We start from the raw sequence: 25543 nt of genomic DNA on the forward strand, positions 1-25543 counted from the left end.
TCAAGCTGATTAAAGCTTCCACAATTACAAGTTATGACTCTCAGCTGTGGCCTGTTGCAGCCGTTCAACCTTCCCCCTTTCAGAAGTAAGCATTTGTAGCCAACTAGCTACTGGCAGCACCTCATGGAAAGGGTAGAATTCCCCACACCTGCTCCTCAAAAGGCCACCTGCACTCTCCAGATTTAGCAGAGTAGATCTCTCTGCAGCTGGGGTTCATTATACTGTTACAAATGAGCTTGCCAAATCCTTCTTTTGAGCAAATAAAAGATATTTTAAAAACAAAGCAGGAGTTTGCAGTACTATAGTTGCAAGATTAAGTTAAAGCTACGTTCAAGGAAAGAAATAAGGAAGAAACTCTTAAATATGGTTCTAAAATTTTTATTTAAGACTTAGAAGTTAAAACTTGATGAGGAATTCAGGATGAAGACCTTGAGACCTTGGAAGATTTGAGTTTGGGGATTTTGTGATCAAGCTAAAACTATTGCAAGGGAAACAGGGATGGAGCAGAAGACATGGTTAATAAGAAAGCATGACTCAACTTTCAGCAGTAAAGAAAGAAAATGTATTATTTGTATTAGAACAGCTTCAGAAAAAAGAAAAGGGAAATGATTGGAAATCTAAGTATTTATTTCTGCTGGGAGAAATATGGGCATTATTCTAAAACAGTAAATGAGGGAGTGGAAAGTAGGGATCAAATGCTTTGGTAGATAAAATTGGTCACAAAATAGAGCACACAGACTATAGTTAGCTCTGAGTTTTTTTCTTGAATCGTTTACTTTCAGAATTAGTAATGTGTGTGAAATGGAGAGAGCAGGCTGTTCTTTGTTAATTTTTCCTCTGAATGAAGATGTATTCTTTGTGTGGAATTCTGCAACCATAGCTGCCATTTCAGACTTCAGTTTAATTGTATAAATAGAAGAAAAACAGCTATGCCTCTAACAGACATGGAAAAATCAGCTCTGCTGTGATCTCAAATTCGGAATAAAATCACTGTCAAAGGAAAAAGACTCTTCTCTCTGTGTATAACTCTGTTTCCTACTGACGTTTCTTCCAAAGTCCAGGAGAAATTCTGGTAATGCTTAAAACTTTAAATGGTATTTGGAATTTCTGTTCTCAGCTGACTGAGATTTCTGTACACACAGAGATTTCTGCTGAGGAAGAGCAATGCGCTTTGTTTTTGAGAAATATAAACACTAAATTTCTTCCCATGAAAGAGAACAATGTAAGATCATAAATGAGCTATTTCTTATTTTCAGTTTTAAAGATTTGAATCTTGCAAGAATCTAGCTTGTTTAGCTCTCAGTTATGTCTAACAGCAGTTAAAAGTAAAATACACCATCACCTGAAATCAGGATTGAGGTTGTATGTGTGTATGCTCACACATATACATGTTTGAGGCTCTTTGTAGACATGCATGGCTGTTTCATGCACACTCTGTGGGATGTCATTATTTCAACTTGATTTGTACTGTTTACCACCCCTAGTCAAATACAAGTGGTCTCGTGCTGGTTACAGTAAACAAGCTGCACTCCTGAAGTGAAATACAGTACAGCAGAAAGTCCAGGAATATGATGTCATTAACAGAGGGATGAGTCTGCTCTGTTCAGGGAGGGGCAGAAAACCAGAAGTTACACTCATTCATACAACAGAAGGAGCGTGGCTGCTCACTGAGAAGTGTTGCACTCACTTGTTTGTACTTCCTCGGTAGCAAATTTGCAGTCAAGGTACGTGCTTTCACTTCTTTTTCATATGAAAAGTTGTCATTATTTAAATTCAGTAGTTTGTTACTTTTTCGAAGCCGCTTCTTGAATTCTTAATATGTTTCTAGTTCATTAGAAAAGAACTGGCATCATTAACATTCCAGGAACAGAGAAGAAAATAATTATCACTGATGCGGCGTGCTAGCTTGGCAGATTTTGCAGAGGTGAAACATTTACAGAAAAAAAAATGCTTTATTTCAGTGTGCTTAGAATGCCAAAGACACGGGGACTGTCGGGTATGGGCTACATGAGGAAAATGATCTGTCTGGAGGGCAGTCAGTGTGTTCCATTTGTTTTAGCTATGAAAGAACAGAAAGTGCAAGCAGCTAACTTCATTTTCAGCTGAGAACTTTTCTAACAAGAACCAGGGAAAAGGCAGTGACAATTCTTTCTGTGCGCCATCAGTGTTTTCTCACTTTTTATTGTTCTGATTGTCAACTTTGTGTCACAGTGTGGATTTGTTTGTACCTCATGCTGCTGACCTGTCTCATCTGTACTGACTGAATGGCAAAGACTAAACCTTCTGAGTTGTTTCTTGTGTAACAAAGAAAGGTTTCAGTTCACCTTTGAACAACTGTATTGGTTTCCTTCTGATATTTATATTAAAATGAAAAAATACAGTGAAAGCAAGATTTATAAGATGCTTATAAAAAAAAAAAAAGCTTAGAACTGGAATTGTAATTAGAATGGTATAACAAAAAGACCAAATGTTGAAATATATGCTACTCATTTTCCATTACTCAGTATTGTAAGCAGTAAGCTGTGTATAGTAACGGTAATAACAAAATAGTTGTGCAGCCAAAATAGTTCAAAGTTTGTCATTAGAATCCTTGGTTTTATACGTTGTATATAATCATACAGATGCCATCACCTAAGATTAGAATGTGTTTTTATCTTTAGCAGTTGTACATATTTTCTTAGAGAAGCTTGAACAGAGCTAGAAAATAATATATTTCTTTTTATAGCAGAATCTCTAAATCTGAATTATCAGGATATTGTGTAATGTCTGTCATATGGTTACAATCTTTGCTGCTTTTTTTTTTTTTTCTGGAAATTCACTAAGGAAAAATTGAAGAGAATCATCTTTACACTTCAGAATTATTCAGAAACTTCTAAAATATATCTGTCTTTTCAGTCTGAAAAGGACAAACATAAAGAGAAGAGATAAGTGTACCTAAGTTAATAAAGATGATGGGATAGCCAGAGCAGAGACATCTCCAGAACATTTCTGTCAGGTTTTCCACTGAGCTCTGTACGTGCTAGAACAAGATTAAGTGAGTAAGTCAGAGTTACCTGAACATTTTGTTCTGCCAACCCAACAGAAAAGCCCAGCCTTTCCTCTTGAGTTAGAGCTTCCCAAATTAAGGATATCATATCTACACTAGGAAAAACAAAATCCTCAAAGCTGTATTCTCAGAGCAAGTGTTACCATGTTTAAAGTCCTTTCCCAGATAGAAAACAAGAGGAATTGGGAAGAATTTTAGTTATCAAGAAGCTAAATTTCTGTGCTTAGGAACAGTCAGTTTTAGATAATGTATTTCTTCCTGGAAAGAAGGAGGCAAAAAGCTGTTAGAAACCCAAACCCCACTGTTTTCAGAGTGAGAGTAGGAAAAAAAAATCTTACTGCAAATCCAGGAATAATGAATAGAGCTTTGCTTTCAAAACAAACACATTCCCTCCCAGTAACCAAGTCAGCAATAAATGTACACCTGAGCTCATTAGCAATGTTAATCAATATGAAATTTAAAAGAGAGAGAATAAATATTTTCTGTCAAAATGCCATTTAAAACCTGTTTTTTTTCTTTAAAAGCCAGGCTTGTTCTTTTGTCACCAGTGGTTTTTAGAACCCTCCCTCCACTCTTAACTTTTGGATTTCCCCTGCCTTATCTAAACATTGGTCTCTCTTCCTTCTTGCATACTTGAAATTTTACACACACACACATGAAACGTGTGCTCCTGCTCAGCAGGTGTGTGACTGCCAACAAACAGGGCCTCAAAGTGGAGGCAGAAGCCATCCTCAGCTGATCCTCCACAGCTGGTGTGGCTATGGGTGCAGATGCCTGAAGCCTCCAGCTTCTCCTTGCACAGTGGATCTGCGGTGCAGTTGCTTTTCTGTTTCTTCTCCTTGTGCTGTTGTATGGCATTTCTGATCAGGGAAAGTGACTTTTCTTGAAGTGAATCTATTTCCTGAGCTGGTGATACCATTTGAGTTCTTGTGACATCTGCAAAAAAGTCACACTCTACAACACTAAATTGGTAACATGCAGTGGGGCAGACTAGGGAGAGGTGAGGCAGTAATGCTTTAAAATGACATTGCCATGTGTATCTTCACCTTTTGAGACCAGACAGCTGGATGAGCCCTTCTCCTAGCACAGATAAGGAAGAGGACATCCCTTAGTGAGCATTGTATAGAGAAGGGGTTTGGTTTGTCCAATAGAGACTGGTCTGAAATCACAATGATCAAATAGAAAAGTATGAGCCAGCAGTATGTGCTTGCAGCCTTGAAGGCCAACCGTATCCTGGGCTGTATCAAAAACAGGGATGGTAGAAAGGCAAGGGAGGGGATCTTCACCTGCTCTGCCCATGTGAAGCCCCATCTGGAGTACTTTATCCAGGCCTGGGGCCCCCAGCACAAGGAAAACATGGAGTTCTTGGAGTAGGTCCAGAGGATAGCCAGAAGGATGATCAAAGGGCTGGATAACCTCTCTTGTGAAGAAATTTTGACAAAGTTGGACTTATTTAGCTTGGAGAAGAAAAGGCTCCAAGGAGACCTCATTGCAGCCTTCCAGTACTTGAAGAGAGCTTATAATTAGGAGAGAGGATGACTTTTTACAAGGGCAGGAGGAATGGTTTTAAACTGAAAGTGGGGAGATTTAGGTTAGTTGTTAGAAATAGTAAATTTATAATAAATACAATTTTTACACAGAGGATTGAGGCAGTGGCACAGGCTGACCAGAGAGGCTGTGTTCAGGAGGTGTTCAGGACCAGGTTGGATGAGCCTTGGGCCCTGATCTGGTGGAGGGCAGCAAGCCCACAGCAAGGGGTGGAACTGAATTGTCTTTGATGTCCCTTCCAATCTATTCCATTCGCTGATTCTATGATATGATACAGGCTCAGGGTACAGTTTCACATCAAACCCTGTTTAAACTGGAGCCCCCTGATCCAGCTCCCCATGAATTCAGGCTCCTATAAGGGAAACAGTGAGAACTCCAAACTAGTATTGGAAGGAAGAGGGGGCATCCCTATGGTGTGACAGCCTGGAGGTGGTGGGGACTACTGCAGCAAGAAAACACAGGATAAGCAATGCAACAAGAACACTAAATACAGACACTGCAGGCTGCTGTCCTCCCACAAAGTTACACCTGCTAGATATCACCACAGGGGTGATACAACATTCACTTAGAAGCAATGCTAGCATAGTGAGGCTGAAGAACACTGACCATGGTCCAGCACCTCACTGCAAGCCCCAGACAGTAGAGAACAGACACAAAGGGAACACAGATGATAAAGAAAAGGAAAAATAACACAAGGAACAAAGTTGCCTGCTGAAAGCAAGCTGTCTCCATTCTGATGATAAGCAGCCCAGAGTATTCAGACATCATGGAAAATCTGATCCATTACAAACTGCTTCAGGACTCTGCAAATATGCTGAAGTGGTGGATTTTACTTCTTTTTGCTGCTGTGCTATATTTACCTTCCCTGTATATCAACTCTTCAGATTGATTCAGCAGCTCTGGGCTTGTCTTTGTGATCCCTGCAAATAATGAGGAACTTTCAGATTTACAGACCCTCCAGTGCTAAGCCTTGCACGCTCAGGTATGCCAGCATGATGAGGGTGCTGCAAACAAAGCCAGGCTTCAAGCTCATGAATTACCAGAGAGTGGAGCTTCCTAAATGCAGAAATCCATTTCTCACTCATTATCTGCAATAAACTCAGCAATAAGGAGAGCAAGCTGTGGTTAGAGCTCAAGGTCATTTTGATATTAACAGGATCTACATATGTATGCACAGAGGCATACTGGCTATAGCAGGTTTTCCTCCTGCAATGTTCCTGCAAGTTATTTGGGAGCTGCATCCCCATAACCCTGGAAGGGCTTTTTCCCTTCCTTGCAGCTGTATGATCTGCCAGTTGACTACCCAAAAGACTGCTGCTCTGGGGTCACAGGGCACAAAGGATGGGCAGTTAACTGCTTGCAGACATCAGGCAGGCCAGTAAGCTGGGAGCAGCTGAGCTTTGCTGCAAGCAGCTGTGAGGCTTTCATAATTCAAAGGTGGGACCTGATCCTTAAATACAGAACCACAGAATATCCCAAGTTGGAAGGGACCCATAAGGATCATTGAATCCAATTCCTGGCTCCATGCGGGAGGATGAAAATATTGAAAACATTGTCAGTAGGTTTGGCTCTCATATTTTTCAGCACTCTTTCTCTAAAATGGGCTATATTCTTCACTCTTTCCATTACATTTGGTTTCTGCTTAGACTATAGGCTCTTTGAGGCAAAACCTGCCTGTATCCTTGCAGGGCTCTTGCACATTGATTATCACTGAAGCACCAGGTCCCAGTTTAACACAGACAGGACGATAATAGCATCATTCTACAGGTTTTGATCTGCCCGCTACTTCCAGCACTGGGCACTGAAAATCACAAACCATTTTTCCCAAAGTAAACAGCAAAGCAGCAGGCAAATGGTTTGTGGAACTAAGAGTGACCATTAAATTTTTGTTTTATAAAAATGTTCTCTTTTCTCTCTATGCAATCAGAAATATAGAGAAACACATGCATAGAGGTTATTAGCATCTTGTCAGAGAAGTAAAACACATGCTCCTCTATGTAATCACTATACCCCACCCAGCTCTATTGTACACATTTCTATGCCATCCTCTGTTATGGGGCAATCCATCTCAGACTTTCTGACTCCAACCCTTAGTTCCTGGTCCCCACTTTTTAAATTCCTACAAAAAATTATATATATGTGGTTAATCATTTGTGATGTGTTCATCTATTATGATTAACACTTATATGTTTGTTTACTTCTTCTCCTTTGCCTGGGAAGTATTATATTTTATTTATTATATTTCATGCTGAAATATCCAAGTAATGAGCATCTGTGAGTAGCCCTCACGAGCAGATTAATTAATAAAAACTCTTATCTTTTTAGAAACCATTCTTTATAGAGATTTACAGCAAGTAAAAGAATCACATAGTGAAAAAAAACTTACTGGCAGTTTACAGAAGAAGGGTGCTGACTTAAAATTTGATGGTTCTACTTTTATTTGTTTGTTTTCTTGGTGAGCTGCAAGTTCATTTTCAAAGTGATGCTATTCCAGCCTGGCTAAGCTTACGTAACAAATCTGAGAAGTAGGTAAATTGTGAATGGAGGGGATATGAAACGTGCTTGTAAAAACACAGGTAGAGACATGTTGCATGAGATATGGATTGCGTGATTTCACATTCTACGTACATCATTTCTCTCTCACTTTTTTTTCATTCAAAAGTCTTCTCATAGCCAAGAAATTCCAGCCAGCTGGCTTAGCAAGAGGACTATTTCCCAGAACTAAAAGGAAGGAGAAGTAACAAAGTGGAGTCAGTTTTGGGAATGCATTTCCTGCAATATTTTGGAAATGTCTTTTTCAGAAATGCAAGAAAGCAATTTGTTTCCTTCCATAATAGACTTGGTCTACCAGTTGGCATCCAAACTGTGAATATGGTGTTGTGCAAGACATTGGGAATTTCAGTCTTCTGCACTTGTGAAAAAATCCAGGTTTTATAACATTTTGAATGGAAATCCCAGGTAAAAACTCTTATTAATTTGGTGTATATTTGACTCAAACAGAAATTCTTATTCATTCATTTTTTTGCTTTCAAGACCTTTTCTCTCTTGGGAGATTAAACCCTATTTCCCTTCTTGCCTTCTTTCCAGCGTTCCTTCCTTCCTTCCAGTTAGTAATTTTTCTCCAGTGTTTTCTTTAACAGTGTTATCTTCTCTTCCAGAACTCACATCCCCTCATTTCCTCTCCACCTGTTCCTGGCCTGCCACAAGACTTTTCTGCCTGCTGCAGAGAACTGCTGCATGCCACAGAGAGCTTTATATGCTACAGTGCCTGCAAAATTGGAGGTACCTGAGTTCAAATGGGATGTGATTAACTTACATTAGAATATTTTTCAAAATTAACTAAGCTGGTCAGAAGGTAGAAATTCTGTTTCACATAAAAGTTGGTAGGGGCAAAAGGAAGAAATTCCATCTGGAATGAAAGAATCTTGAATTTTTTTGTAGCAGCAAGAAACCAAAGCATGTGCACTTGTTCAGGGGAAATCTGCCTGGGAATGGGCACCACAAAATTAAGAATTTTGAATGAGGCATCTTCCTTCTAAAGCAAGCTCCTGGTGGATACTGTAGTGAGTTGGCCACTTTCATTCTCAGTGTTTTTTTGGAGCTGCTTCACTTTGTAAAGATAATAATTTGGATGACCACAGAGCTCAGGCCTTATGCTGAGCCATGAGCTACTTGTCTGTGTATCTCCTTCATTGTTCAGAATCAGAAACTACATCTCCAAAATCTTTCCTGTTATTTTTCCCAACTCATTTGTGGGAAAAAGAAAAAGAAAAGAAAAAGAAAGATTTTAAATATTTTTTCTCAAGAAATTTTCTGTTTTGGTTGTCCTTTTAATAGAAAAAGGAAATTTGCCTCCTCTGACACAGTAGAACGTTTCATACAGAGCTGCAGTAAAGGATGAGGTATGGAAAGATGTGATCCATGAATTGTTACCACTGTACAGACAGAGCAGTAGCTCTGATCTCATGTCATACTACATAGCTGCCCAGTGACAACCCAACACCATCTGACTGCAGAAGCTTAGAAGGATCGCTGCTTTTCTAGCTGTGGGTACAAGAATTATCTAAAGGGGCTGTGGCATGTATTCAAAAAAGAACCTTTCAAACAAAATCCTCACCATGTTTTTGTGTTGGCACTCATAATCTCAAAAGAGCACATAGATAAATCTTGGCAATCACCTGTGCTCAAATCTCTATCAGATTCCAGAAAGTCTCTGACATCTCCTACTGCTAACAACAGAGGGCAATAAATTAGCACTCAGTTTAATTTCAGAACACTGGCAAAGGATGAAAAGGCAAAAATAAGATCATAATCCAAACACTCGTTGTAAATTGGTGTTGCACATCACACCAGTTCTTAGCTGAAGAAGTATCCTGAGCCTTCCAGACCTCACAGAGTTGAAAAATGCATGACTACTTATACAATCTAGTTAATCACCAAATACTTATCAACATTTATTTGAATGCTTCATTCTGCATTGCCATAGAAATACGGTGCACTTCCACGTAAAAATTGTCATTGGTGTTCTGCTATGTTTTCAGCAGGAAAACAGTCTATGTTTGGGTGTATATCCAATTTTATCAGTGCTGCTTTTCAAAATAACTGCAATGCAGTGTGAGGTTCACTATAGTTATTCTTTCTCTCTCACATACACACATATTTTAAGTATATATATGTGGTTTTGAGCTTTCCCCTGCAATGTACTCAATGTGGTAATTTACATCCTTTTATCTGAAAACCTACCTTTTCCAATTGCAAATGCTTCATACATTGGCTAAGGCAGGAACAGAGACACAAAAATAATATGAAATGACTGCCACAGCTGCTCAGGTAACAGCAGAAGTGGACAAGTTTGACCCAGGAAGGGCAAGACAAAATGACTTTCTGAAGTTTATCACTGAATTGAAAAAACTTACAGACTTCTTTCTCCTTGACAAGGGAACTGTCTGGTGCTTGGTTCTTCAGAGAGTACGAAATGGAAAAGAAAATCAACCATTATATAGTTAATCATACTTTCCAGCCTATTCTGTAATCTGAGCCCAATTTGATGTTTGGAAACTGCACATTTATTGGATGAAGATGTCCATTTTTGTAAGCTTTTTTGGCAGGCATTAAGTGAACCAAAGGCATTCTGTTATTACTAGCTTCTAGAAAAGACAAATGCTGAGTGCAGTACCTTCAGATATCTGCATGCACAGACCCCACAGCATGCTGGAAGGATAACTGTATCTGTATCTGAAGATGAAATCTTACTTGCAGCAGCACAAAGTTTGTTGTAAAAATGTAGTAGAGCCTGATCAACTCAAGAGTAAAATCTACTGGAGATACTTAGCCTTTTCTCAAAAGTCATAGTTTTGAGAGTCATTTGTGAAAACGTGCAGAAAATGCTGCATTATTGCAAATGCCATTAATAACTGTATAAACATGATTGTAATTGGAGGCACTGGAGGCAAATCTCCTTTTTTGCCTAAATGGCTGTTAAAATGTTCTCTAGAAGCTAGAAGCAAAGTACTTTCAGGGCACAGAGCCATTCATTTGAAAAGCAAATCTCAACATTAAATACCGTACAAAGGAAGCAGCATGAATAAACATTATTTGGCCATTAGACCTTCACATTTTACCTAGTCACGAGAACTTAGAGCTGATACCAAGGAAAAATGCTGTTTGGAGAAAGGAATGGCTAAGCAGGGCCAAAGAAGTCTGGTAGCAGTAATGTAGACCTGAAGAGGACATTCACGTGCTCATCAATGAGGGAGCCTTAAGTGGTGTTTCCTAAGCTGCTGAGCAACTCTTCTGTGCCTCCACTACAGCAAAGCAAGTGAAGGAGAATCAGCTCCAGGAGAATTCATCTTCCTGGAAACAAAAATACTTCAGAATTTACAGTTTTTTCCTCTTATTATTCCACCTCTGTTGCTGCATTCATAATGTCCAGTGCTTTCTGCAGGATATTCCCACTGTACATGGTAGAGAAGATACCAAGAAATTTATGCAACTTGGTATACTTCATCAGAGCTTTCTATTTTTCAGCCAAGTAAAAATAAGTGCATGAAAGCAGGTTTTTCCTCTGTTTTTTTTTTTTTTTTTTTTTTTTTTTTTTTTTGCCCATATGTGCCTTTTTTTCCAGAGAAAACACATAAAAGTAAAAACAAAAACCTTTGCCTCTAGTTCATCTGCTTTAGCTGTTGCCAAGGTACCGCAGAGCTTTATATAGCATTCCTAGTGTCCCAAAAGACAAGAAGCAGGAATTTTCTTTAAAAACAAGACTAATCCAAAGTCCAATACACTGGGCACGACATCAAGCTTACTCATTTCAAATACAGAAAATTAACTATTTTTCAGATTTTAAGTATATTTTGTTGTTAAGCATAATTTTATGTTTCAATCATTTTTTTCCACAACAAATCAGCAGCTTCTCTTTTCCAGCTCTTAAAACCTAGACTGTTTTAACAGACTAATTCCCAGGAGACTCTTTTCCTTCTCTTCTTTTTTTTGTAATTTTGCATTTTATAGCCAGAATGCTCTATTTTATAGTCCCTATAACGCTCTGCTAAGCCTCAAAATTTGCCAGTTTGTAGTAATATCATATGGCAAAGGGTCACCAGAGTTATTTCAAGAACTCCAAGGTATCTTGCAAGGCTCCAGAAGCACACACTTCTCAGGGGCCCTATCTCATACTCATTCCAAAATACCCGTACTCAAGCACCTGAATGGCCTCCCAAACACTTGGCTGCTGCTGTTCTTCAAAATAACAATTTTTTTTTCCCTTATGCATCTCCCATGCTATATTGACTTAATGTCTTTCCTAAAGTCTTCCAAATTTCCCTTCTCCACACTTCTCCCTTCGATCACCTAAAGAGATAAGTGAAGGAATATAAATATCTGAAAGGGGAATTTAACAGTACATACTTTAGTACTACACAGATAACACACATCTGAAGCAGGACTCTAACAGTCCACTGCATCACAAATCAGCCCATAAACAGATGTGAGTGAGCACACATCAGCCCACAGCATCACTCCTCAACCTATGCATCCAGGCTCCCTTCTGTCCTCACTGTAAACCCAGTCAGTTAAAGTCAGCTTATCTCTACTTACTTTTCTGACCTTGAAGAGCCATAGCTCTGTCCTGATAATAGCAAAAACCTCCTTTAGTAAAAGCCAGTTCACATGTTACTTTCAACAAAATGTCCACAGCTTCCTAAGGATGCTTAGTGAGCTTTACTTTTTTGACATTCTGCTTCTGTTTTTTGGGCTAAACTCAAGTGGAAGTTTCAATTATTAGTACAAGAAGCACAAATTAAGAACCTTACGATAATCCAAGTTGGAAGGCATCAAGGAAGTCTAACTTCTTGCCATAGTCTGGGCCAGTGGTGTGGTAAGATCATGTTACTCAAAGTTTCATCCTTTTGTATTTTTAAAACTTCTGAGGATGATAAAGTCAAAACTGAATGATATAATGGCTGGAGAATCTTGAAGATCTTGTTCTTTTCATCTTAGGCCAGACTGTAATGTTAAAAATGACAATTTCTCATTTCAGATGAAATAAACTATAGTAACAAAAAAGTACTTTCAGAATGGCAGCAACTTCAAACTTAGGTGCCATTTGATCATTTGGAGCACATTCTACTTTTAGTAGAACCGTTTCTAAAATAGGTAGTAACAAATCAAGGGATGAACACCACCATTATTTCTAGACCAAATCTATCTATGTTTCATAGTGAGATTGGTCCTTTTCCATACAGTTACTCTTCCCACTGATTCAGTTCAGATTTTCCTCTTCCTACCAGCTCTTACAGGGGTCCAGCCATTTTGTTCTGTTGTTCACTATCTCAGTTGTAGTTATTTTACACACCGATACCAGATCAGAATTATTGGACTTATTGAATAGTATATATATATATAAAGCATTGAAAAATAACATCCCAAGTTATTTGGAGATGAAAGTATGGGATTTTTCAGGAAAAGCATAATAATAAAAATAATAATAAAATAAGATATTATTTATTTTAATAATACATTACATATTATACATATATATATATTATATTTAATAATATATCATTTATTTTAAAATAATAATATTATTATAAAATAATATATAGTTTATATAATTTATTATTATTATGTAAAGTGCTTTATCACACTGGATTGGGCTTCTGTCCTTACCACATCTTTCTTTAGTTGATTACAACAGTGAGTATTGAAAGTGTGTGTCTTCTCATCCTACCCATAGGAAAGAATAATAGCCTATTCCCTCTAGACCCATTGCTATTGAGATAATTGCAGATAATTTAACAGAATACATATTTTTCCTTTTTTACCTAACATAATTGACCTTTAATGGTAACTGCAGTGTAATGGCTGTTATTTCATGGTGTGCTTCAAGTTTACACACCGGAGAGTTTCTAAACTCCTCTTTTTAGAAGTAAAAAATTTTTTGTTCATTGCCTTAATTTTCTGACAAACAGGGGACTTGATTCTCATTAAAAAGCCTTTCCTTCTACAAGGTTACTTTTGTCCCAATCAAGTTCCTCAATCTGGTTCAACAGAAGGCTCATAAAACTGAATAGTAATTGTGAGAGTAGCCATAGGGTGGAAAGGAACAGCGGAGGAGAATGAAGAACAGGAACTGCTGTGCCAGCATTGCCACAGGAAGTATCTGCTGATCCAATATCATGTGAGCTAAAGCCAAGTAAAGATTACTTATACAAAGGGTGGAAATTAGAAATGAGTCATTGAGACAGTAAAAGCAGTGAATAAATCTTTTCATTGTGCAACTGAAGGTAAGAAACATTTTAAGAATTATTCAGGCACTTCTTCTGCCTCTCCAAAATAATGAGTACATTCTTAGTAAAGTAGAGTTAAAAGGATATTCTGAGTAACTTTCAGAGTACATTTCACAACGGCCACATAATTATACAGTTTTTATATTTGGACAAAGACACAACTCAAATGCTTGCTAAGGCCTAAGAGAAGAAAACAACCAGTTCCATTGCTCATTGCTGGATGGAAACGAGAGTTAATATACTGGGGACGGATGACAAAGATGATTTTTGAAACAGTAAAAGTTGAGAAAAAAGTTGAATGAGCAGCTTTGAAAATAAGCCTAAAAGAGAAAGAACAGAAATCATAAAGAAAATGTCTTTCCTGTGTTTTTGTTAACAACAAATTCCAAAAATAAGACACATCACAGAAGATGGCCTTGATCTTGTGACATGTCTTTCAGTTCTTGCCAAAAAGCTTCTGTTTAGGCTATCCCATCAACTGACTTGAGGCATACTGGACCTGCAGGTGTGAAGATAAAGGATGTGCATTGAAGTTGTTATGTCATAACCTCATAATTAATTGAGAAACAATAAAAATCTCTTTCCTGCAAAAATTGTCCAGGAATGAAACCCTCTAAATGTGTTAAAATGAAACCTACATATCCTTTTATGACCTGTCAGATGGTCTCAGATGAGGCAGTTAGAGGGAGTTCTGTCACATCTTATTTTCTTAAGTCAATAAATTTTAACATTATAGGCCTTTGAGAAAGCAGAAGTAATACTTTAACTCAGCAGAAAACAGACTTTTTAGTAAGCACCATGCTGCAGAAAACCACCCTTACCTACTGCATCTCTTAAACTCCCATTATTTCTCATTTCAGTAACAGTAGATCTGTCAAGCAGGTGCCTTTTTTTCTTCTTATGGCTCTGGCAGCTCCTCTGTTGCATTTATTGTAGTTTTTATAGCAGCACGAAGAAGCATGGCTGCTAGATTACTGGGCACCACCAAGGGACAGTTGGCTTCCCTAACTGTCTTCAGGGATATTTAGGAGGACAAATCCTCACAAAAATAAATAAGATTGGAACAGCCTCAGGTCTGCAGTGGATCAGAGATTTAGACTGGGGACTATGGCAGGCCTTGGGTGATTTGCTGTTTCTTTCTGCAGCTCATCTTTCTTCTAAAAAAGTGCATCACAAAAGTTTCATATTTCAGAAGTGAGCAAACGCCCCTCTCAATTTGCAGCCACTCAAAACTATTTTTTTCCTCCCATATTTTCTGCTCTTCTGTACCATCATCACCTAGTTGTGTATAAAGCTACATGTACGTATGACAAGCCAGCTACTGGCAGTACCTAAATCAGATAAACCCAAAATACTGTTATGGATGATTCCACACATGCTTCAGTATGGATTTCAGCTGGGTGTTCTATCCAGCCTTCACAAGGCCTTTGTTCTGAATCTGTACTGCTGAAATGAATTTCGGGTCTGGATACCTAACTGCCAGGTATTACCACCAAATAGGTCTGATACAATCGCTTCCATAACTGTGACAGCAACAGATAGTCATTTCAGGGAATAGGAGAGGCATAAATTGATTCTGTGTAATCTCACAAAAATAAGTAGTAAAACTTTACCTGAAACAGCTTATAAGAGTTCTGAAGTTGAGTAATAATCAGTATTATACCACTTTATTTCAGGGAACACAATCTGGAGGCATGAATAGACTTCTGCAATAGCATTTGTCCACAAAATGAAACATGCTGTTTCATTTAAATTGAATACTCTAAGTTCAGTGCATGTACTCCATTAACTTAATACAGGAAGAAAAATGAGTATCAGCCATATGCTTCTAAAAAAAAAAAAAAAAAAAAAAAAGGCTTGCAATGTTATGGTTTCGGTGTAGTGATTCCAGGATGCCTGTCATCTTCCCTGCATGTCCTGCCGGCACGAACTCCTGTACCATGCCCTTCCTGACACACCACACCCTGTTTGCCTGTCCTGTTTGCCCATCCTGTTTGCCTGAACCACTCTATCGGTTTTGAAAGGTCACAGAGAACAGGAGAGGTGCCTGAGGATCAGAGGAAAGCCAAAGTCACTCCAGTCTTCAAAAAGGGCAAGAAGGATGAGCTGGGAAACTACAGGCTAGCCAGCCTCAGCTCCATCCTTGGGAAGGTGATGGAGCAGCTTATTCTGGATGTCATCACCAAGCAAGTGGAAGAGAAGAAGGTTATCAGGAGTAGTCAGCATGGATTCACCAAGGGGAAATCATGCTTGACCAATCTGGTAGCTTTCTATGACATCATGACCGCTGGGTAGATGGGGGAAGAGCAGTGGATGTTGCGTACCTTGATGTCAGCAAGACTTTTGATACTGTCTCCATACATCCTCATGGGTAAGCTCAGGAAACGTGGGATAGATGACTGGACAGTGGACTGAGAACTGGCTGGCTGGCATAGCTCAGAAGGCTGTGATCAGAGTTCCAAACACTACAATTCTGTGATTCTGTGAAGATGCTGGCAACAAAACTCTTCTGCTGTATTTGCATTTTAAACAGACAGAAGGAATAAATCAATAAGCGAGTTTCAACTTCTTACCACTGATTTTCTTTTTCTTTTTTAGTTTTTTAAAGCTTTTGTGTAGACTTATATCCTTCTTTATGTAATACAAAGATAAGAAGCAGTAATTTGTGTATAAGATGACTTAATGTTGTTTCTCTAAGCAAACAAAACATACAATAATAATATTTATATTTCAGCCTTTTCCAGTTTTAAAAATGTCTGGTATCACTACCACTTATGTTGAAGCTAATAAATAAGACCAAGAATAACTAAGACCTCAATCCAAGTGCCTGGATATATATCAACACTGAACAAAAAAGTTCTTGAGCTGGGCAGCACAGATTGTGGTGACTAGAGAGTTTATTCTATTGTCTAGGGGAAGGGAATGTTCAAAGTTTGCTTTGAATAAAATTGAATCAAACCTCCCTTCATCCTGGCAAATTTTCTGGTGGATTAGAAGCCTTATACTGCTCAGAGAAGTAGGCATGTCTTAAGAGGCAGAGCATGGGCACAGTGTGACACAGTGGGAGAGTGGCGTAGTGCTTCCTTGCACTTATTCCAAAGTGACACGACAATGGTTAGCTGACCCTGATCCCAAAAAGGAAAGGAAAGGAGAAATTTTTCATGTCTGTGAAAAGCTGACAAGCTGCAAACCCAGGACAACAGCAATAGGACAACAGCAAGCACTCAGGGTGAAGACATTTGGTAGAAATATAACTGCAAGGATGCTCAGGTCCTTGTTTAGTTTTAAGCTGTATCTACAATTGCTTATGGGCAAAAGAAGAGCTGTTTATTGTGGGAGACCATAAATTAGAAATGGAAGTGTAGAGGTCTGCAGTGACTCATTTCAGACCTAAGATCCTAGGTGATGTCATTTATGGACAGTTTGATCATGCCAGGATGTGGCTATAATTTACAAATAAGAGAAAGCGTAAACTTCCAGAACCTGAAATATTACATCATGCTTGTAATTCCAGTACTTTTGTAATCGGAAATATTGCCATGGGCTAAACATCTTGCCTCAAGGAGTGTTTATGCTATTTTTTTTGTCAGTGTAATTTAAACATCTCATCATTAATTTGGATACCAAGAAGGAAATGTTCATAAACTATCAAACAGTGAGTATTCTGCCTAAGCTTAAGACCGATAGTCCTCTTCCCCCCTTTTTGGTCACCTTTACTTACATAATAGTTTACACTTAGCTTTCCCAATCCTCAAGTAACAAGCAGCCAGTGTTGAGGTCATATGGCAACAGTTTCTATCTTCTGCTTCGTCCTGTGTTCTTGCAGATTATTTCTCACTGTATCTCAGCACGTGAGCAAGTACTTAGCATAGTACAATAAAAGTTTAACTCCACTGTCAGAGGTAGCCAAATCTGATTGTGAAAAATGTTCACTCGATGCAGCATGGACATTCCTGTTTGGAGAAGAAAACGTCTCAGCTTTCCTGGAACTCATTCATATCCATTAGCACTATTAACTGAGCTCTGAGATTTTTTCCCCTGCACTTGCATTCATTATTTTGCAGCTCTTGATCTTTAGAGGGCTTATAATCGTGCTTCATCATATTCTGCATCTCCTCCTTCAGACCATCCACAGGTTCTAACATGTACAGCAGTAGCGTGGAGACCTTACATCCTCACCTAATATTTATCTCAAGGATTCCTGGACTCTGTGCACTATCTTTGACTTTCTGCTCCTCTTTCACCTCTCTTCTGGCATGCTCCCCCCATGATGGTACATACAAGTCTATCCTTGATTAGTAGAAGAATCCACCAGGTTTACAGGCAAAGACAAGAGGCGTCAATGACTCTTCACAGCTCTCAGAGCTTTCAGGTCATGACATTTGTGACTGCCACCTTTTGGAGTCCCTCTCCCCTTCTCTGTAAACAATCCAGGACCACAGCAATTACAGTATATTACCCTCTTCTTCCCAATCTCTGTGTACCTTATTTGCAGCATTGGCTGGATCATGCAATTGCTCAACATATGACTGCAATAGCCAACCTATAGCCCTGCTCCACTGCTCAGGACAGTGTTTGAAAACAGTAGAGGGCTGGGTGCCATCAGCACAGGCAAGGCATAGCTATCTGCCACACAAGCCATGCTGCAGCCTCCGACTGCCAAAACCTTGCCATTTATGCCCAATTCTACTAGCAAAAAATAATGCTGGAACAACAAAAAACAACGTGTGACAATGTTTTTATCTGACTGTAAAGGATGAAGTATCCAGTAATAAGAGTGAAGTTCAGCAGGAACAAATTCAACCCATTACAGCAGTTCTTCATAATCAGTAATAGTAAATTGCTTCAGCTAGGCAGTTTATGTCAAAATCATCAGATAAAATCAGTCCAAGATGAGACATTAAAACTGCTTTGCATTGCACACACAGTGTCTTTGTGAGGGGATTACACTTATTTTCACTGGCCTGAGATAAGACAATAGCAAATCAATCTCTTTTCTAAATTGTGGTTGTGTAAATCATAATATATTCAGTAAGCACATGGTTTAAATGACTTTCCCGTGCTGCAGAGAATAGCCCCAGGCAATTGTTTAAATACGACATGTAATGATGATTAGCACATTTTACACCGCTCACACCCTCATTTCTAACAATGTTTTACACAAGGGCCTGAGCTAAGGACCAAGGAGACAGATAAGCCAGGAGCTGCACAGTATGAACCTTGGTCACATTCTAACTGGGTCCTGAAGTCTGTTCCTAGACCACAGTAATGTCACAGAAGTAACTTATTTTAAACAATTCTTGGTCTTTCTAAAGCACAATTGTTTAAAAGGTGAATTAAAGGAAAAATATCATCAATCAATGGACAGTTTTTGTGCTTCTGTTTGCTGTAAGATTAATTCCTGGTTCTTGCTTTCCTATTAGTCATAATTATGAGAAAGAGGAATAGAAATTGCCAACAGTATCATAGCCTTTATGACTTTGAATTACTAATGAATGCCTTATTAAGTATCTGCAGATTCTCAACCTGAAAGAATTTCATGGTGCACTTAATTCTTGCTGCTGCCTGCTCCTGGCAGAAACAACAGCTTCTGCTTGCAGCATCGCCCAACAGAACTTCTGTTCTCAGATGACCTTCTGTTGGTCCATTAGCATTTCACTTCCTAAACACTGTTAGAGCATGAAGTGCCAGGAAAAAGGGCTACAAAGACAGTGAGGGGTCTAGAGGGCAAGATGCATGAGAAGCGGCTGCGACCCCTTGGCTTGTTCAACCCAGAGGGGGCTGTGAGGAGGCTTATGGCAGCCTGCAGTTCCTCACAGGGATTGGCAAAGCTCTGTGCTGTGCTGTGCTCTATGTGACGGCGACAGGGCCGGAGGGAACGGCATGGAGCTGTGGCAGGGGAGGGGCAGCTGGGAGTGTTGTTTCATCGCTAAATGTTCTCAGTCTCACTTGTTTTATCCAGTTGACCTGTACTGCCTGGCACTTGTGTTGCGAATCTTATGGCAGAGAGTTTTTGTTATACTTAATGAAATGCAGTCTTGATCTTTGCATTCGGTTCCCAAGCACTACAGTACTCAATTAAAATAAGTACGCAAAATACGGTCATCATTTTTCATCAGTTCTTCATCTAACAGCCAAATGTCAATGTGCATACTTAGCATTGACTTTTACCAAGCAGCTAGTGCAGTAACCAGAACATGGATGAGAACTTCATCCTTCCAGGAATTACAGACGTTTTTACTGCCAAGTTACCAGATGAGTCAGAAAAATGTTTTAGTTAAAAATACATCTGAAAAGCTTCCAATAAAACCACAATATTATAAGAGGTATTTTAAAGACCTGGAATAAAACAAACACTATTGCTGTCACCTAGTCCAGATAACTATGCATACAGCCCTGGATTCTTATATTTGGGCACTCAGTGTCTCAGAAACATAGGAATAATTACCACAGCTAACGTTTTTACAGCGCCAAGTGGAATACGGACATTCAACTGTTTGATTCTAGTGACATTTAAATACGTATCTGAGATTTATGTCCTTAAATAATTCCCTGTAAGACCCTATGCTGTTCTGAATGTTTACAGTACAGCACCTGGTGCACAGCACATTGTGCAAATTAACTCACTGGAGCTTCACTGCAGACAGGTAATAGAATCAGAATATCTCAAGTTAGAAGGGATCCATAAGGAGCAAGTCCAACTCCTAAGGTCTTTGCTTACATGATGGCCACTGTCTTTGCCAATCTGCCAACCCACCTGCTATGGATCAATTAAGCCTAGATTCCATTCCAAAGGTTGTACCATTCATCTCTTCTGTGACTTGCCTGCAGAAAGAGATGGTAACACAAGTGCAGAAACATGCAGGTGATTCCAGTGAGTTGACAAAGCCACACTGCTTCCAAATACTAATCCTCATTCCTGCAGCATTCTCAGTGCAAACTAGACCTGCAAACTAAATTGCTGTGAGAGGAGATTTTGATAAAAATAAGGAGCTGTGTGGAGAGGAAACACGATTGAATTCCATCAGTTCTAATTTTACAGGAGAAGGAAGAAAATGTTGAGAGACATGCCACAAGCCTGTGATCTTTTCAGATGAAAGCATAAGTCTCACAGTGATGCATCTTCCTTTGGGAGACTATGAATATTGATACACAAAGATAAGAAAAGGAAGTAATCATCACCCTCATCAAAGAATTAGAAAGAAAAAGAAAAAAAAAGAAAGAAAAGGAAAACAAAATAAGTAAGCTTACTGTTTTCTTTTATTCACTTACTAGTGAATAAAGGCCGGCAAATGTTCTTTGCCAGCTTCAGTTAACCTGCTTATTACAGTGATGACTTTTGCTTTGCACCCTTAACCTTGTTTCACACATGCAGTCGATGGCAGTTTGATCTGTGAATCCCTCTGCAAGAAAGCAGGGTGAAAGAAAAGCATCCCAGGGAATCCTAAGAATGTTTGATGCCATCTTTGTTTAAGACAGTGGGAAAACCAGAGCCAGCTTTTCTTCTTGTCTTCCGCAGCAATGAGCTAGCAGTCTCATTTTACCTTTTTTTTTTCTCTTTCTCTGCACAGAAATGGTTACCATCACACCTGAAAACGTTACGCAACTTTACAATGTTGTGGCCACACAGGAGTTTACAATCAGACCAGCAGATTTCTACAATAATTCAAATGTGCATCAGATGAATAAATATGAATGTATTAATCCAGATACATGGCAATGGTTACAGACTTATCAGCCTGGATTCCTTTGGATTATATTTATTCTGGGAACAATAGAAAATGCCTTTGTCCTTATCGTCCTGTGCTTCCACAAGAGTCGCTGCTCCGTGGCTGAAATTTACCTAGCAAACATGGCACTTGCTGATCTAATGTTTGTCTGTGCTTTACCTTTCTGGGCCATTAATATTTCTAATAAATTTCAGTGGCCTTTTGGCCTGTTCCTCTGTAAAGCTGTCAACACAATCAGCTACATGAACTCTTATGCTAGCGTTTATTTTCTGACATTAGTGAGCATCGACCGTTATCTGGCCTTGGTAAAAACCATGTCTCTGGGACGGATGCGGCGAACAGCCTGTGCCAAGTGGAACAGCTTTATAATCTGGATGTGTGCATTGTTCATATGCTCACCTACAATGGTGTTCCGAAACTTACAGTATTTCAAAGATTACAACATCACAGCCTGCTCTCTTGATTATCCAAGTCCCTACTGGCACCCTGCAAACAATTGCCTGCTGAATACTGTGGGCTTCATGATTCCACTCTGTGTAATTACCTATTGCACTACTCAGATCACCAAGGCCTTACGAAGTAATGAGTTACAAAAACTGAAGTTAATCCAGACAGAGAGGAAAGCCACCTTGCTGGTCCTTGCTGTGCTCTCGCTGTTTGTCATTTGCTGGCTTCCATTCCAGATCAGCACTTTCATTGACACAGTCTGCTACCTAGCAGGGAATTTGAAATGCCTTGAAGAAGTCAATGATATTGTGACCCAGATGGCAATGTACTGCGCCTTTAGCAACAGTTGCTTGAACCCAGTCCTGTACGTTATTGTTGGGAAGCACTTCCAGAAGAAGGCAGTGGAATTCTACAAGGACTTGATTCCACAAAGGTGCAGAAAATCACAGTCTGTTAAGACAGAAAACTCTCTGGACACTTTAAGAACTTCCATTTCAAGTGAATATCTAAGGAAAAAGTCTGTTTTGCCATCATCACAATAGCACAATTTGTTCATAATGGAAAAAAACAAAGAAACAACAATTTTAACATATCAGTCTCCACTAATATGCATCTGCTATGAGTCAACAGAATGAACACGTAGCAGCATTCATCATTTGAGGGAAAGCAATGGTTTGATCTTAAAATCAAACCCAGTACAGTGAATTGCTTCTAATATTACTGGTCATTTTTTTTAATGGAATCATTCTTTGTAGCATATTTACATTTTCATGGCTGAATTATAGTGTTTTGCATGTATCATTTGAAATGATTGTATTTCTGTGGAATATAAGCGTCAGAATGCACATACAGTTCTCTCAATAGAGTCCCAGTCTGGAAGCTATTGTAAGGGTCATGCAACTACTTATGGTACCTATACCCTTGGATAGAGTACTTTTTTTGATAGGATGGAGTTGTATTTATGTAAGTTTAAATGAATCCATCAAGACTATTATTGAAATGGATTTTCAAACATGGTCACCTTCTGGGCTTTTCTTTTTTCTGCTTTGAAGTAATTTTATTTACTTGATTTACAAGCTGAGCCTTCTTGCAAGTGCTCTGACTGCTAGGTGCTGATTTACATCTGCCTGTATGTATACATAGTTCAGAAAAGGCAGTGCAGTAAAGAAAGGAAGGCTGCAGCCAACCTCATGAAGGCAGTGGCGTTTTCTTTATAGCAGGAGGATCTTTACTCCTGCAGTGAGTACTTTACTGCAATGAGTACTACTTTACTGCAATGAGGTAAAGCATTCGCTATAGAGAGCTGTTTGGAGTTAATGTTACTTACATTTATACCTATCCTTCAGCTCAGAATTTTGTTTTTGAATATTCACAAAGCATAATTAATATTTGCAATATTATTTAATGGAAACAAATGCTCAGCGCAATGGGCATATTCTCACAAGAAGAAAAATATAGAGGAGAGCATCACCTCACTGTCTTAGATAGATGACTGAAGCTAATAGAGGTCTCGAATGCTAGGAATACTCAAAATATGGCATTTTCCAATTCTAATACTACCTAAATTTTATTTACAATTAGTCTAACTGATTAAAATACAAGATAACAATGCATAAGTTAGACAATTTAAAGATGAAAGAATTCTACATAGAGGAAGCTCAGTATCCTTAATAGCCAGTAAGCACTTTTACTTCTAGGAACCTAGATCTAAAACCAAATTGGAGACAATATAAAAGCTTCTGAAATCGACAGAGCCTTCCTGTTCCTTTCAAAGCACTTAAAGTTGGAACTTTAAGCACTTAAATTAAAACTCCGAAGAAATAGAGTTTTGAGACATCAGTAAACTCAAAGTGCTAATGTGTGACCTTTATTCATAAGAGCTAGAATGGAGTAATAAAGGTCTATTCAAGCTAGGAAATCTGTATTCAACCTAAAAAGTAATTAAACACTCTTGAAGTCTGTGAATGTGCTATATAAACTACAGGATTTAGATGGCTGCAGATAATTTATAAACAATTTCTATAAGTTTCATTTAAACACACATTATAATTCTATGTCATAAATATTTCTACTGTTTGTTCTATATATTGTCCAAGATGCCTGTGATGAAACACTGCAAGTCTTACTGTTATCTCCAGTGTTACTAATATCAGGAGTATGCTGTTCCCACAACCTTTAAGTGAAACCGTACAGAGGTTATGGGGACAATTGAAGAGAATTTTGAGTATTTGGTACTGACAAGTAAAATATGAAAATATTATGACATGTAAAGAATATGACATTAATTTAAAGTATGTAAATAAATAGATGTGTTATTTTGCTATACAGTAAATATGTACAACAGAGAATAAACTACCTTGAGATATGAAATGTGATGGTGTTTTGTTCTCTAGCTTGAGTTCACTTACTTAGGAGGGACTTGTCAGAAGTGCAACTGTTCTTTCACTTCCTGTTCTACCAAGAGAAAGCAAGTTGAAAGAACAGAATTTTAGCTACTTTAAAAGCTTTGGGTTAGTTTTCTTTTGGGTCAGCCCATTTCAGAATGGTGCTGAACACCATCAATTGCTTTTGAAGTTAAAAGATTAATTAAGATGGATAAAGATACTGAAATCCCTTCAGTAGCTTTTCTTTGTACCTTTTTCTCTTGAAGCAGCAGATGCTTCTCTTTCTGAGGACTTGGGGTACCCAAGAACATGTAGGTGCCCTCCATAGCTGTTTGCAGGATGGGCTGCCTGCCTAAAGCCTTTACTCGTCTACGAAAGCACAGATACCAACAGTAAGGCAAAGTCTTTACATCAAGCTCTGTGGATTGTAGAATGCAATAGGCTGATTTCCAAGTCATTCACTTTCTAGACCTATCACATATTGTCTAGTACTGGCATATACCACTTATGCAGGTAACAAAGTAAAACCAGAGGAACAGCAACTATATGAAAACTCAGCTGACATTTTAATATTGATCAGTCGGAAGGGACCTTCAAAAACCACGAAGTCCAACTACCGGACAGCTTCAGGGGTAACCTCAACTTAAAAGATTGTCTAAATGCCTCTTGACAACTGACAGGCATGGGGCACTCCCTAGGAAGCCTGTGCCAGTGTTTGACCACGTTCACACTACAGAAATTTTTCCTAATGTCCAGTGTGATCCTAGCAGCTCTGCCACTCCCACCCTTGCTATCAGTTCCAGGAGCAAAGCCAGGCACCTCCTGCTTCCCATCCTCAGGGAGCAAGGAGGTTGCCACTCAGCTTCCTCTTCTCCAGTAGATAGCCCAGTGCCCTCAGCCTCTCCTGACAGGGCATGCCTTTTACTGTCACAGCTTTTCTGCCCTCCACTGGACGATTCCAAGGAGTTTAACAACCTTTTTTAGTGTGTGGAGTCTAGGTCTGCAACACCATACTCAACGTGAGGCTACACTAATACTAAATATGGCTGACAACCACCTCTTTTGACCACTTTGCTGTGCATAATGCATCCCACAGTGCAGTTTGGCCTCTTGCCTGCAAGGGCACACTGCTGGTCTATGCCGAGCTGCTGTCAGAGCACCCTGGGTCCCCTCCTGCAGAGCTGCTCTCCAGCCACTCCTCTTCCAGCCAGTGTCTGGCATTGCTCTGCGTAGGTATGGGCAGGAATAGTTATGAACTTTTTACTGCCTGTTTTTTCAAGTGGATTATTGACTCCACCTGGAAAACAAAGTTAACAGTCTTACAAGGAGTTAGTCCAAGCAGCTGATGCTTGTTGTGGATAGGAGGATGTTGCTGTTCGTGCAGGCACTCTGTGGAGAAGTTAGGAACTCAGACTAAGATTCTAAGATGTTTAAGCACCTGTTTAGCACATATATTAGATCCTATTCATTTCACAATTTCCAGGAACTGCATAGAATTGCAATTTTGATTCTTCATTGCTGAAAACAAGTTTTAAACTTGAAAATAAAAAAACAGTAGAAAACCAGAAGCTAGATTAACAAAGAGGAGTTGGGCTTGAAAAG

General features: G+C 39.0%; 2 protein-coding genes across 4 annotated transcripts in view; both read left to right on the forward strand.

Annotated features, from left to right (window-relative positions):
* The first annotated feature begins 1646 nt into the window (after positions 1–1646).
* Positions 1647–25543, forward strand: part of BDKRB1 (bradykinin receptor B1) — a 28358-nt gene continuing 4461 nt past the window's right edge. The window contains exon 1 of one of the 2 annotated variants that reach the window (XM_090141579.1): positions 1647–1724. The gene's annotated coding sequence lies outside the window, so the exon portion shown is untranslated. Of the gene's footprint in view, positions 1725–7791; positions 7877–25543 lie in introns of those variants that run through there. The other variant, XM_090141578.1, reaches the window with a different exon arrangement.
* BDKRB2 (bradykinin receptor B2) lies at positions 1653–24042 on the forward strand. Of its 2 annotated transcripts, none has more exons than XM_031593035.2 (2): positions 1653–1724; positions 20952–24042. In XM_031593035.2, exon 2 carries the CDS (start codon positions 20954–20956, stop codon positions 22097–22099), a length of 1146 nt encoding a protein of 381 aa, XP_031448895.1. In that variant the 5' UTR covers positions 1653–1724; positions 20952–20953; the 3' UTR covers positions 22100–24042. The 2 variants fall into 2 exon arrangements, with proteins under 2 accessions (XP_031448895.1, XP_089997703.1); XM_090141577.1 differs by lacking the exon at positions 1653–1724 and adding an exon at positions 7793–7876.

The sequence above is a fragment of the Phasianus colchicus genome, chromosome 5 (assembly GCF_987193195.1).
Source record: "Phasianus colchicus chromosome 5, bPhaCol1.hap1.1, whole genome shotgun sequence".
Lineage (NCBI taxonomy): Eukaryota > Metazoa > Chordata > Aves > Galliformes > Phasianidae > Phasianus > Phasianus colchicus.

What these genes read in the sequence shown, in the direction of transcription:
- BDKRB2 (XM_031593035.2), top strand. Translation starts at nt 20,954, where the DNA reads ATGGTTACCATCACACCTGAAAACGTTACGCAACTTTACAATGTTGTG.